At 38.9% G+C, this 15,266-nt stretch overlaps 1 protein-coding gene across 2 annotated transcripts in view; it reads left to right on the forward strand.

Annotated features, from left to right (window-relative positions):
- JARID2 (jumonji and AT-rich interaction domain containing 2) overlaps positions 1–15,266 on the forward strand; it is a 69,750-nt gene that overhangs the window by 50,996 nt on the left and 3,488 nt on the right. For both annotated transcript variants that reach the window (XM_026073321.1, XM_026073322.1), the window contains exons 10-14: positions 3,150–3,255; positions 4,115–4,297; positions 10,569–10,699; positions 12,811–12,994; positions 14,528–14,635. In XM_026073321.1, coding sequence (XP_025929106.1) covers positions 3,150–3,255; positions 4,115–4,297; positions 10,569–10,699; positions 12,811–12,994; positions 14,528–14,635 — 712 coding nt within the window. The remainder of the gene's footprint in view (positions 1–3,149; positions 3,256–4,114; positions 4,298–10,568; positions 10,700–12,810; positions 12,995–14,527; positions 14,636–15,266) is intronic.

The raw sequence follows: 15,266 nt of genomic DNA on the forward strand, positions 1-15,266 counted from the left end.
ACATACGAAGTGTGTTCTTCAGTGTTAGTCACACCAATACCTTTAACTCCCACATTTCTCAGCTGGTGCTGATGTCAGTAGTACTGACCCAGTTGACACGAGGAAAGTACATAGCGCTAAAAAAGGATTTGAGGAAACTCTTAAAGCTCTTTTTTTTTTGTGCAGTTTTGTCTCCTGTTACTGGTGCCAACTATGTGGATGGGGTCCTTCTAGGCTTCCTACGTAGCTGTTGAATATGTTCGGTTGCCCTCTTGAACACAAACGTTCTTTTTCTTGTCTGCAGCCCCTTAGTAAACACTGCTCCTGTGCTTTTTCTGCAGGAGCACCTCTCTAAATCTTTTAAGTTGGAGAAATGTTCTGTATATGATATACCAAGGGGTGAAGGTAAACAGCTACTCTTGGCCCTGCAGTTTACCTATGGGATTATACTGCAAACCTGGAGGTCTATCACTTTGAGCATTTCATGGCTCCTCTTCCTCTTTTGTGAGTCAGGAATCTGTATTTTTTTATAATAATACATTATCAGGACAAATTGTTGAGCAAGCTATGTTGTCCTCAACCTTAGGTGAGTCTGTTTCCTTTTATGATGTTCGTCTAGGCTGAAAGGATTGCTAGTTCTGTACAGAAATTCAGGAGTCCCCTAATTAAGTCCTGAGGCCGTTTTTCGTATTATGCATGTCAGAACACATGCCTTTTGGGACTGAAAAGGCTCAAATAGAGCCAGCCAAAGTTTTAGGAAAGGCTACTCCTTCTGTTTTTCCCAGGTCAGAAGAAGCAGCCCAGAGAAGTCATGTGCTCTCCTTTGAGATTACCTATAAACAGGCAATAGTTTTAGGTATACTTCTGGTGACTGCCTTGATGAAACATGGACACTAACCAGGAATAACTCATAAAAAAGAAGCAAAACTATTTTGTCTGTAAAAGCTGTTCTTCAACAAGGCTGCCAGGCTGAAATGTCAGGCTAATAGGCATTATTTGCTCATTACAAATTTTAAGATTGCAGTAAAGTTCTGACTTTATTGAGGAAAGATGAATTGAGTAACTCTAGGTCTGGTGGGACATCTGGAGAAGCCCTGACAACATTGTATTCAGTGGCACTTCAGTAATAACAAAGGGCGGCACTGGGCACCAAAGTTCTTCTCTGTCTTGCAAAGTCCACCCAGCACCCAGAAATCTTCACTTCCAAAGAACAAATCCCTTTGGTGTTAAATCAGTGATGCTTCATTTACCTGGGGATCACTCGGGTCACTCTCTAATCTCTCAGGTTTACCTCCTGAAGAGTAAACAAAGGAGAGCTCATTTTCATGCAGGGCAGAAGTCACTGACCTAATCTTTCTCTCAGGAGGGATCCTCAGTGCCCATTAAAAGAACCAACACTGAAAAGAGAGAAATAAATCTGTCTCTTCCCTGACACTAAGTAGCCTATAATGGCTGCTCATTTTCCATTTTTGATGGGTATGTCAAGGATTGCAAGTGAATGCAATCATGTCAACAGTCAGATAGTCCCAGCACTTCCGTGCTGTTTCTCCTCTTCACACATCCTGTGCTTTTTCCTGGGCCCATCTTGTGAGGGACTGCATGTTCAAGAGGCAATCTTTTGACTGTTCCAGCTATTTTCTGACTCTAAAAGAAAAGAATAGTTGCTGCCACATTCTGGGTTTGAACCTAAAATATTTTCATCACCATTTAAAATCTGTTATTCTAGTGTAATTAGAGTTGTCCTCTACACGCGTGCAGCTGTTCTGCAGCTGTCACTATTAACAACACAGGTACTGCAAAGTATTTGATACACAACATGTATTTAAGATTGCTGCTGGGACTTAATTCTTATCAAAATTAGGTTCTTACACTTCACCTTTCTATAGCCCAAAGATGTCTTAGCAAGGTCCTGATCATTGTCAATATATATGTAAGGAGAGGTTAGTCTGTGTATACCTGGGTAACTGGCTCATCAGAGTCTGTACTGTGGCTACAATTAGCTGTACAAGCAGATATTGTCATCTTTTCTGGTTTTGAGCTTCAAGATCAACAAAGATGAATCAAAGTTGTCATCAGTATGGTGAACAGTAAAGACACATTCAAATCTTAGACATACAGCTTTCTTCAGATTCATTGAGCAGGATAACACACTATTCCTATGATGCATACAGAGTTAATGTACATTATAAGCAAACATCCTGGCAAGGTCTATAAGGCCAGCAGAATGCTTTATCATATTGGTGGAAAGACCTGGACAAACCATGAGAAAACTGCCTGTCATCATCCTTTCCTAAAAATCTTTTCAGATTCTCTCTCTCCTGTTGTATGCCGAGTTCAGAACAGCAGCTCTGTATGTGTCTGGTGCGGGGGCAAATAGGTTCCAGATAGAGGTCCAATTGCTTAAAGTGAGCTAAGTCTTGATAAATCTGGAGATGCTTTTTATTTGCCTCAAAATAACAAAACCAAATAAAGTAATGTTGCAGATAGGCACCTTGTGTGGCTGCAACTCAGGGCACCTTTGGGAATCCCGGGAGTTGCACTGGCTCCCCCACCAGGCTGCACTGCTCGGTTTGCAGTGTTCAGGTATTGCCAAGCGCTGAATGTTAGGAACAGGCATCTGCTGGATGGGTGTAAACCATCATCCTCTGGCAAGGCACAGGCAAAAGTGGGACTTTGAGTAGCAGCGTATTGTCACAATATCGCATCCCTAACGGCATCCTCACTAACGTAAGGATGATTTGTGACTTTGTAATTGTTATGAAAACATTTTTAAAGAAAAAGTCTTTGGTTCATGCACAGGTAACAGACATTATAACAGTACCTATATTGGTGCTCAAAAGATGTAAACTTCTCATAATTAGCTGTTTTGCTGTCATTACAATGCATATCATGCTATTGCTAATTTTTCTACTCTGACTCTACAGAGCAATGAGTTTTCACATTTCTTTTGGGGGAGATTTTGTTTCCTTTGGCGACCATCAGACTGRGTCTAAATAAACAGCTTTCCATGAATCTTAAGTGTTTTGCCAAAAAGAACTGTGTGGGAAAGTCTGTGTTTAATTTCTTTCTTTTAATCAGTGTCCTGGGCAGAATTGCCTGTTACTGCATAGAGGTGGACCATTATTTACTGTGTAGTAAAACTTTCTCTTTTTCTTCTGACAAAACAATAGGTATTGCATTCCTGCTGCAGAGGAGAATAAACTTGATGATGTGGTACATACCCTGCTGCAAGCCAATGGCACTCCAGGGCTGGAAATGCTTGAAAGTAATGTAATGGTAGGTGAATACTGGGAGAGGGGTATTCCCATTTGAGATTCCAAAGCTAATCAGAAGGTTGGTTGTTTTGAAAACTATTTCGTTTTTGTCTTATATTAAAATAACATAGAGGCTGTTGATAGAGTCTGGACACTTCCTACTTGCAGCAGCGTTTACTCACATGGTATTTTTCTAAGAAGGTGTTTAAATGCTGAAATAAAAATAAACATGAGCAGTAAATGTCCATTTTTAATACTGCCCATGATGTATTTAACTCACAAAGTGAGTGTTTTGTAATCAGTTCATCTGCCATGAATGACATTTTATGCCAGTATGAAGATGAGAAGTCAAATACTTTGAAGGATTTGAAAGATTCTTTGTTTCCCTTGTTTATTTATGGATAACAATTTCCATTTAGTGCATTTAAAAATAAATTTGGGACTCCAGAACAAGAGTAAGTTCCTCGACTATCTCTACCAAATGTGTAAAAACAAAATGGATTCAATGACAAGTCTGTCTGAAAAGATTTAGAACGAAAAACAAATGGCCTCAAGTGTCAGGCATTAAAATGGATGTTACTTTTTTACAGATGGTATTGTTTTGATTCTTTGTGTTTGAGATTGCTTGGCAAGTGAGAGTTTAAACTAGTGTTTTCAAGAGCCACTTCTATAATTCTCACTTCAAATCCTGAATGTGGCAGTGGGGTTTCAGTTTGTGCAAGAGGGAAGAGAGAAAGCAAACGGAGCTGAGTTATCAGTAGAGCACAGCTTTTCTCTGGAACAAGTAGGATGTGGCAGTGCACAGCAAGGAAGGGGGGGGCTAATTGTAAAAGAAAGTTCTCCTTTTTTTTTTTTTTTTTTTTTTTTTTTTTTTTTTCTAGATCTCCCCAGAAATCTTGTGTAAGGAGGGGATCAGGGTGCACCGTACTGTACAGCAGAGCGGGCAGTTTGTCGTCTGTTTTCCTGGATCCTTTGTGTCTAAAGTGTGTTGTGGCTATAGTGTTTCTGAAACAGTGCACTTTGCTACCACCCAGTGGACAAGTATGGGTTTTAAAACTGCCAAGGTAAGTTGAGAAAAGGAGTTTAAAATGGATTCACTGCCCTGCCATCTAAAACGACAGCAAAGCAGACATTCCAGGATTGCTAGTATTGTGAGACTAGTACAACTATGTCTGTTTTTGTGAAATATTAAATAAGAAAACAAAAAAAGGGAAAAAAATTTGCAAGGCATAAGATGATGTAGGATTTTCAGAAAAATGAGTTAATAATTGAAAACCAAAACCTTCTGTATATTTGAAAAAYTCAGAAGATTATTTGTTATGCCTGCAAAACAACTTGCAAGGAAGCTTTCGAAAATCCCTAATTACAATATATTGTATTATGCTTGCTAAATTTTTTTAGATGATGTTTTCTAGAACCATTAGAATCTCAGGTATAAGTATCTGAATAACTGTGCTTGTTAGCCTCTGTGATAGGCAGGGTCAATTAATATTCGCAGCTGTATTGCCTGTCTTTCTCTGCCCCTTCATTCAGGATAAGCTGTTGATCAGGGCAATTTCAGTTTTAATTGACTTGAAAACTCTTAGATTCAATGACCAGCCCATATCATATTAAGCTGTAAATAAAACAAAGTTCCTGTTCCCTTTTCACACTACTACCGATGCAGACTGCCTGCAGAAACAAATAGCTGAATCTTCCAACCCTCCTGGTCTTGGCTACATTTCCGTGTTCTTGGAGAAAGAATATATGTGAATTAACTGTGCCCTCAATCTCCTGCAATACACTATGGGCTGCAGATGCTGTTTTGGTAGTGTTTTGTAGCTAAGCCAATAGTAAATTATCATTTACAGCTTCAGATCAAGTGGTTAGTAAGTAATTAAATATAATATGTCCACACCTAGGTTTTGGTTCTTTAGGGTTAATGGAATTCTTTCTGCCTGGTTATACTAATTGTACATTTACTTAGTTTGAAATAAAGGGTTATTTTATTACAGATTTATTTTGGGGGAAGGTGGGAATTGTATATGTGTGTAGGTAAAGAATGAGAATCCTGAACTAACCTTTTATGTTTGAAGGTATACAGTTATCTTAACTCCATATGCTGTATTTATTGCTCTACTGAACACTCATTTGATATTGTGAAAATGCCACTCTTGTAAGAGACAGAAATCACTATGCAGCAATTAAAAAACTCTTCTTGGTGCCTCAAATTCTGAAGAACAGTTTCTTTTGATTAACTTTAAGAGATTTGCACTGGGTAAATAAAACCTGACTGAAAATCCAGCAGATTCTAATCTATCATAACCTACCTTGGAAATGGAAGTCACAGTACTTACAAACTTTACAAGATCCACAAATATGTGTTTATATCAAAAGAACTCTGGAAACATCTACATTGTTCTTTTCTGTTTTCTTCCTTCTATTTTTTCCTCTTCTTTCCCCAAACTATCCTGTAGGCTTAAGTCTCTTAAATTTTGGAAATTCTTCCTTGGTTCCTTCACTTCGGCAAAGCACTTTGTCATTTTAAACTGAGATTATGCTTTTCAGAGATTGTTAAAGTTTTGTGTAACCAGCAAGATTCCCCTTTCAGACTGTTAATGAACTCTATGACAAACAACTGTATCTTATTGTCTTTCAGTTCTGGACAGCAATACTGACAGTTTTCAGCTGTTAGATATATTGACTTTGTTTTCATCCTGTGATACTGTGACTTCATTTTTTATAGTGACTCTCTTTATATTACTAAACAATGTTGTTCACTTTATGTATTGAATGACTGCTCAATCTTCTTTAATATACGGAAATATGAAATTCTGCATCTGAAATTGAATTGATTCAAGTTCATAAGGAGTTGGGGTAATTGCCGGAATAACAGGGGACGGATGGATTTCACCTAAACCATATGTAGAACCAGATTGCTGGCACTTAAAAAAACAACCCTTGAAATTTTAAACTAAAGATGAGGGGAAGGCTTACTGGTATGGCAGAATACATGTTTGGAATGTCCAAGGGGTAACTCCATATTCTCAAATAAAGCATTGGGCAAATTTGGTAAAGCTCACTTAGGAAATGGGACAACAGAAAATTGAACTAAATAAATGCACGCTGTTCTACAGGTCCTAGAAATTTGGAAAAAAGATGGAATGTCTGGTTTTAAAGGACTTAGTAGTACAGGGCCTACCAGAAACTTGGTGAAAAGAAGAGACTCAGCAGGTACTGTAATACAGGACAAAAAAGTATATAGGAAAAATGGAGTTAGTTATCCTGTTGGTGGAGCACTGTCGTACTTTAAAGAACACTTACAGTCGAATAAGCTAAGTTTAACTCTGTCACAAGTTGCAGAATCGGTTTGCACTGATGTTCCAGTCCTAAATATGAAAAGCCTACTGTGCTACTGACCAACAAAGATGCTGGCAGGGTCTTATATATATCTCCTCCAAAGTTTTAGTTTGGGTTAGGCATGCACTTTAAAACATATTGCACAATTACTACTCCTTCATTCATATCATGGAGCAGTCTCAGCCTGAACAAACTGGATTCCTTTCAGATGAAACTAAGTGAGAAGTGCATCTGATGTCCTCCAGACACTTGTGGTGTTTTGGCCATGGGACCAGGCTAGGCCTGCTCTGAAGCAAAGCCATCAGCACCTGTGTACTGTGGGTTTTGGGTCCTCAGCATCGACTGTGTCACTCCACAGATTCACTCCTCCAGCGCTGCCCTACTTGATAATGTAAAAATCGTCTTTGCCATACTATAGGAGATAAGAGAAGCTGTAAGGGCAGGAAACAGTGATAATGGAAAATGCCAATAACCTCCCCCTAGTGAGGCTAATGGCTGTGTTTGGTATGTAATGCTGGAACTGAAATGGCTTCAAGGAGCAGCTAATCAGGAAACCAGCATGAGGAGAAGAAGCTGTCATCTTGCTTCTCAGCGATGTATGGAGCCTGGTTCAAAACATTACTATCAAAGAGCTGCTCTGTGATGGTGAGCAGAGATTACGAACCTTCAAAGAGCAATAAAAGCAAAATAACCACTACTGTGGTGTTTCATTTCAAAAGACAGGCTTGCATAAAAACAAAGAAGTCTGTTAAATTGAGAATGCAGCAGGAAGGGTTAAATGGTTGCATGCACATAGAAATTGCTTAAAGATGCCATATTAGAGGGTCACAACAAATGTACTTTGCCTTCCAAAAAAAAAAAAAAATCAGTAAGACAAAACCCCACTAAACTTGGCTAAATATCAGGAGAAAGGAGTTGACTAGAAAAAAGACAAAAAATCCCTTTGTGTCCAAAAGGTGAAAATACAAAGAACCCCCATCCCCACCCCTGAAATTCTAGCAAGGTGAATGTAAAAACACAGTAATGCAAACCAAAAAGAGATTTTGAAGAGCAACTTGCAAAAAAGAAGTGTATTTTAAAGAATGAGAACAGGGGGAATCAACATGGCTTTTGTAGCGGGGTCATGCCCCATAAATCTTTTTGAAGGATGTGTGGACAAAAGAGATCTAGTTGACAGTCTGCTAGCATTTCTGGAAGACTTTTTGCAAGGTTCGTAAAGAAATGAACCTGCCGTAGGTTGAGGGGGAAGGTTTTTATATGAAAAAATAACTGAGTTGAGGATTTGCAGAGGATAGGAGCAAATGGTCAGTTTTTGTAATGGAGAGAGATCTCTTACTGTGCTCCTCAGGAATTCGTACTAAGGCCAGTAAGGTTCAACATATCCATAAATAACCTATAAAAGAAAGTGAATAGCAAAATGAATCCTTCATACTGAAGATATTAATGACAGCAAAAGTTAAAGCAATGAGGTGTTATAGAAAGATTTAATAATACTGAGTGATCTGAGTGTTAAAATGGTAGCTGAAATTCAGGGTTGAAAATTTTAAATGACTCACATATGAGTAAAAAATAATCCTGATTTGACAGACACAGTTGATGGGCTCTAAACTAGCTCTTGGCACTCAGAGAAGTTGTCTTTGAATTGTAACAGACAGTCCTATGAAGTTGTCAGCTAAGTGCTCCATAGAGATTTAAAAGAAGTCTGAATGTTAGCAATTAAAGGGACAAAATAGAAAACAAAACAACAAMAAAAGTCATTATATCCTTGTGTAGATTCTTGGTATCCCCATGATTTGAATACTTTGAATACTGTATTAAATATGAGAGGACTTTTCAACTTGGAAAACTGATGACTGAGAGAAGTATAGGATAGAAGGGCCATGCCACAAGTGGCCTGTAGATCATAACTATGAAATGAATGTTCATTGTCTCATATAATATTAAAAAATGACTCAAATTATCAGGCAGCAGATCCAAAACAAAGATAAGAAATATGTTTTAAAATACTTCTCTGCATATTTCAGTACAGTATGAAAGAAAAAAATGTACATGGATTCAGAAATTCTGATAAACACATAGATACAGTGAGTTGTGTTAAACAGAGAACACAAAGAGGAGGTTTGGAGAGTGAGGAGGTCCCTGAGCTGCAGATCAGCAGTATACCATGCTTCTGCTGTTCTTGCATCTTTCTCAAGGCGTCCACCTGTTGCCTCTTACCCTGTCCTCAGGTGTTGCCTGTGACAGCCTTTGGTCTGACTCAGTGTGGCTGTTCTTACACAGCCTCAAACAATGTGCTGAACAAATCCCACATGCAACGAAACTTCTTACAGCATTCCCGTAAGCGCAGCTGTTCCAACCCCAAGCTGGCTTTAGCAAAGAGAATTCATTCCAAAGAACATTCTTCTTACCTGTAAACCTCTTTTGAACACTTTTTGGTCTACAAAGGTTACTATGTGATGTTATTTCATATATTAGAATTATCACATCAATTCATGCAATCTGTGCTATTAAAAACAATGAATGATGATATATTGGTTAGGATAAAAGAAGTACCAAGAACGTGTAATTAGAGTTACAGAAGAAGGTGAAAAAAATTTAAGGTTAAAGATAAATTTTCTTTTTGTACCATGACTTTGTTTCCAATGAGCAAGTATTTTGTGGGCTTAACTCCTAACCAAAATGGCACCTTCACATTACAGTCCAGTGTTAACAGTCATTTTGAAAATTCTTGGACTGTGTATAATACAAAACATACCTCTTTAGACACTGGGAAAATGCCAGACTTTGCCCAGCTACAAAGTGAACCAAGGAATTTGCCTACATAGAATTACTGAAAGGGTTTAGTTACCAAAAAATAATCAGTTCTTATTGACAGAATAAAAGACACACAATCAAAAGCTTACCCAGACAGGAACCAGTAACAGGCAAAATTGAGCAAAATTGAAACTCTTCCATTTCTTTTGCCCATTGTCTCTTTTTCCCTCACATCTGTCAGTTCTGCTAGTTGTTGTCTTTATTTCTTGAGTACCTATAATATCTTTGGTGCTTTAAAAGATGATGCAAAATGAAAATAGTCCTAGTCCTCAGCCAGGTTAGAAGAACAGATCTTATTGGGTAGTGGAGAGTAAGAATAATCTATTGCTGAACTTAAGTGGTCGAGTTACTTTTCTTGACCACAACAGGAAAAATGAATCTTTAAGGAGGGAACTTTGAGGTGTGTGTTGGTTTCTCTACTTTAGTGGACTGCATACTAATCTACGCATGGGACTTCTTTTTTCCTTTCTCTTTCTTAACATCTCTCCTGGTCTTGTCTTTTCCACTGATGGAATATGAATTTGTTTTTCTTAAAAAGAAAAAAAAAGAAAAGAAAAAAAAAGAGGGGGGGTACCTGAAATGTGGTAATAGTTGAATACAATGCTGAATACTTAAATTTTGTTTCACTCAGTTTGTATATGCAGATTTTGCCTAGCTTTTCTCTGCATTAAATTTCAAAGTAAAGCCTATTAGGAAAAGGTTAATACAGACTGATTTTTTTTAGCATAAATGCTATCATATATTGTATAGCCTTTCTACTGGTGACGTTGGAAGAAAACAATATGTTAGATATAAGAGACACTAGAATATTCTTATAGAARGCAGTTCGTTATGACTGTCTGGTGGCATGTATTTGGTTTAGTCTGTCTTAGGTTTCAGAGTTTTGTTCTGTGGCGTTGCTTATCCTAAAGCACATGCAGAAAATCTTCATTCTTAGTCCTTTCAACAGGAAAAAGAGACACAGTTCAGCAAAGCATTTGGGCACCTGACTTTCCACTGAAAGGACTGATTTTTAATTAGTATTGATTTCAGTGTGAAATTAGGATGCTGAATGTAAATTAGGAGCATAAATACCTTGCTTAATTTGGACTATAGAAAGTTTTTGCTTATTTTAGAAGATGAGTTTAGATAATTTTTTATTTCAAATTTGCTCAAGAACTAATATGGAAATTTCTGTCTCAGGAAATGAAGAGACGACGTATAGCCAAACCATTTTCAATGGAAAAGTTGCTTTATCAGATTGCAACAGCGGAAGCAAAAAAGGAAAATGGACCGACTCTGAGTACGATATCATCACTTCTTGGAGAGCTCAGGTAATGAATTGGGGGCGCATTCTACCTATTTTGTTTTCATTGACAGACTCCAGAGGTGGGTAACATAAGTAACAATTTGAGACATACACCTTGCAGCTACTAACCAAGCAAAAGCCCAGCAAACATATTTGAAAACAGCCACACGTGGAAGCAGAAATTTCCTTGGCTGTATATGATGTGTGAGTGCCTGTGGTTAGGATGTCTTACTCTAAGAATTCCATACTTCTGGCACCACCAAGAAATTAAAAATATGGAGTTTGACTTGGGTTTTTATTTTGTTGGGTTTTGGTGCTGAGAGTCACGATTTCCTGATGTATTATGTGAGCTATGTGGCGCCAAAGGGTTAAGTGCCTTTCTTTAGTTTTTAACCTATTGGCATCAGTAGCCACTCTCAATCCATGCCAGTAATGGGTTTTGCAACAGGAACTCATCTTTAGCATCAAGAATTTGGTAGTACAGTTGTAGAATGTATTTTTTTTTATGGAGAAAGCTGTCTTTTTTTTTTTTTTTTTTTTTTAAGCCTTTGGACAAGTGAGCAGCTTATGCATGGGTGGTAATGCGTCTTGCATTAACACTTCAGTATTTGTAAGGGAAAAAAACCTTTACATTCCTTTTTCTCTCCACAGTGATTAAGGAAACATGTCTAGGGTTTCTCTTAAGATAGGTTTAAAAAAGAAAGAAAAAAGAAAATATAATGTTGCCTGGCTTCCTGTGTAATGATCTTCTCTTTTGTTCCCTACCATGTAGTTGCTACCTATCTTTCAAGTTTGTGACAACTGGTACTCGAGATGTCAAGAAAGTTTTGATGAATGGAATCTACAAACTGTATTTAACTAACTAGCATGTTCATTTGGAAAATTTCCAGTGACATACTGAAGGGGAAAACAGCCCATGTGTTGTTTTAGTGTTCAGAAAGAAATGCAAAGAGAAACCCCTTTCCAGGTGTGCTAGACTGCTTTACCTGCAGCTGGTTTGCCTGTGGGAATAATCACTTTCATGTGCTTTTTTTTCCTTGAAGAGGAAAAGTCTGCAAGTGCGAAAGGTGAAACAGAAATGTTGGTGCTTGCTGTAAGAACGTCCCATCGACCTCTATCAGAGTGGTTCTCAAACTTGTTCATATGCTTAGGTTGGAATTCTCTGGAGGATATCAGTCCTTCCTGGGGCTGCTTATGTAAAACAAAATCCCCCAAAACCAAAACCTGAAAAAAACAGCCAAAGTGGAACAGTGCATCATATATTTTTTGTTTTGTTTTGCTTGTTTGTTCTGTGTCTTTTGCTGCCTCCTCTCCTGATATGCCTTCGCTGCTCAGTTTGCCCATGCCATTTGCTTAGCTTGGCTCTCCACCTATCTTTAGCTGTGTCTGGTGGTGAGGTTTTTTTATTCTCCCCTTCCATCTGCTCAGCTCACTCCACACTTGCTGTCTTCAACTCAGCTCCAACCCAACCTGCTCTCTCCTAATGCTGCGTAATTCAGCACAGGAAGTATTGTCCATCTTGCAGACAGAGTGGGTGAAGGGCGGCTAGGGGGCTTAATCTTTATTCTTAATTGACATCTCCTTCTTTTCCCCCCGGGTATACAGCAAGATCTTCGTGTTTTGGCACAGTCACTTGCCCTGCTCCCCCTTTCCTGCCTGAAGCACCTCAGGGCAGCAGGTCCCTGGTACATCTCTACCTTCTGATGAAGGTGGCTATGTTACTCCTGACAGCAACAACTCCTCTTCCTCAAGGTAGCTTTTGGCAACTTCAGGAATGGCAGTCATGTTAGCCACATCTCCTGACTCTCCACATGGCCCTGAACACCCAAGGTCCTCCAGGAAGTACTCTGCAGTCCCCAGTTCTCTGTAGAGCAGTTTGAGAACCACTGGTTTGATACAGTGGTCACTTAAAATCCTGAGATAGATAGGTTTTGCCAATTAGATAGCRTTTCTGTGGTGCTGGCTGTGCGTCTCTCACCATGCATAGGGAATGGCACCAGCCTCCAATGACACTCAGGGCTTTGCTGCGCGTAGTTAAGATTTCAGTGATGATCACAGTAAAAGGGTGACTACGCATGGCTTTGCAGTGTTACGAGGAAATGCCAGTTTCTGATTGATTGTATAAAATGTTCACAGGGACACAGAGCTGAGACAGCGGCAGCAGCTTTATGAGGCAGGTCTCCATTCTTCAGCCCGCTATGGCAGCCATGACAGCAGCAGCACGGGGATGGATGGAAAGAAAAAGCCTCGAAAGTGGTTGCAGTTAGAAACGTCAGAGAGGAGGTGTCAGATTTGTCAGCACCTGTGCTATCTTTCCATGGTAAGAAAAATCCTAACCTCTCTCTGTGGTACTGCCACCTCTGTTGTTTGTAACATATTGTAATAGACTATAGGCATTTGAGAGAAAACGTGGCTACAGAGTCATCTCTTGCACTACATACAACATGCAGCAATGTAGATTTGATTTTTGCCAGAACCTAAGAGAGCAGTGACAGAAGGCAACAGTTAGTTATTGTCAGCTATCTTCCCTTCCCTTGTAAGGAAGGCATAAACACCCTCAGCCACTCTGGCACCCACAAGCATGTCTGTATTGCACTACAAGATGTAACTAAGCTAGATAGCTGTAGGTTACCAATAGCGGTAACTCATGGCAGAACAGTTCTCAGGAAGGGCTAGCAGCTCAAATATAGGCATTGAGTCTCAGGCAAGCAGATACAGCCCATGCTGCTATAGTTTCCCTGCAAGTCTAATTGCAGGGTAGGTATATCCTATCTATCAAGCTAAGATCCTGTTTGCCAGCCTCTCTGTTCAAAAATTGTAAAAGTCACACCCATAAACTTTTATTTTTAGAACTGCCTACTGGCTTTTGAAGTTGTGCTACCAAGTGTGGCAACACTTTCAGGGTTTTTTTGCTGCATGCAGAACAGTTAGGAGTAAAGAAATGTCATTAAAAATACAAGAAGCCCCTCCCACAACCTTTTGCATCACCCATTTCCAAGAATAGATCTTTTAAATAAATATACTACAGTTTGTATGAGAGTCCATACTCAGTCCTTTTTTGCCATGTTTGGATTTTTGGTTATAAACATTAGGGGGTTTTTGATGGAAATACAGTGTTCCCATTAACGAAATGGAGCTGTTTTCCTCCCTAGGCTAGAATATGCTGAGTTTAGACTAGTCTTTAGACTACTGAGCAGCTAAGATATGTTTAAGCAGCATTAACCTGAACTAACGTTAAAATGAAAAAAAATTTTTTTTAATACTAATTCTGGTCAACTGGCTCTGTAAACAATGATGTGTAAATGTAATCAAAGGAAGAATTTCTCCTTGTCAACCTTAACAGTAATGAGGGGCAAAAAGTCAACTTGTTTGTCAACTCCCAGGCTGAACTTGTAGGTTTGGCATCTACCTAAATGAGCAAATATGACCTCTACTGAATGAGACAGTAGCTAAGGAATCCTGTGGCTGAGCTTCTGCTTTTATCCTTATTTCAAGACAGCATGTAAAGTAAACTGCTGCTTTCAAGAAATCTTTAGCTATGTTACATACCAGTAAAGCTTTATACATATATCATTATTTGGATTTATTCCTCATTACTTCTAGTGGGTTTTTTTCATTAATCAATCACTGTTTGCCAGCATTAGCATTCAAAAAGGGACATGCACTTTCTGCTTCTTAACCCGTTCTGGATCATATCACACAATGCATACTGCTTCTTGCTTACTCCTCCTTCCACTAAACTGTAGTGAAATACAAGTGTAATAATTTACACATCACAGTGGGAAATAGTGTGCCTAACACAGAACTCTAATTTGGAGCTTACTGAACATTTTTTCCTCTGTGYTTTTGATAGGTTGTACAGGAGAATGAAAATGTTGTCTTCTGCTTGGAGTGTGCCCTGCGGCATGTGGAAAAACAGAAGTCTTGTCGGGGACTGAAAATGATGTATCGTTATGATGAGGTCTGTACAACACAGCTTTGTGATGCTAGTTAGCTTTGACGTTGAAAACTTGGGGCTAGACTTTGCGCTTCTTTTGGCCACCCAGGACCTCAGGAGATTGTTTTCTCTTTTTTGGTGTGGGAAGAAGGTCCTTTATGATAATCTAAGTGGAAGAAAGGGAGAGGGAAATAATAGGATGTCAAAGCTGAAACCTGCAACATAAACTGCATGATTAGGTGTTACAAAACAGAGAAGCCATTTAATGCTCTGGACTGCTGTAAATCATGATGTGCTTTGGCTGGTCGATTTATGGTAACTTCTATGCTTTGTGATAACTTGTGTCTCTTGCTAACTGAAAGTACACTCTGACATACTCCAGTCCAGCCTGAAACTACTTTAGGGTAGAGTAGTAGTACTTCTTGTAGAGTACTTCTTATAGATGTGAGGTCCCGTAATGACTTGAAGCAAATATGAGAATATTATAATCAGCAAAGAGCTCACATTGGTGATTTAAGAATGGCCTGGGATTCTGGGCTAATGCTACATTGCAGTACAGTCAAGTAATGATGTGCTTTACRTCTCTAGTTAGCTCCTGATCTGTGGAAACCACCATGGGATGCAACAGAGATAAAGGGGAAGATGGGGATGGGGA

This window comes from Apteryx rowi, unplaced genomic scaffold (assembly GCF_003343035.1).
Source record: "Apteryx rowi isolate R43461 unplaced genomic scaffold, aptRow1 scaffold_366, whole genome shotgun sequence".
Taxonomy (NCBI): Eukaryota; Metazoa; Chordata; class Aves; order Apterygiformes; family Apterygidae; genus Apteryx; species Apteryx rowi.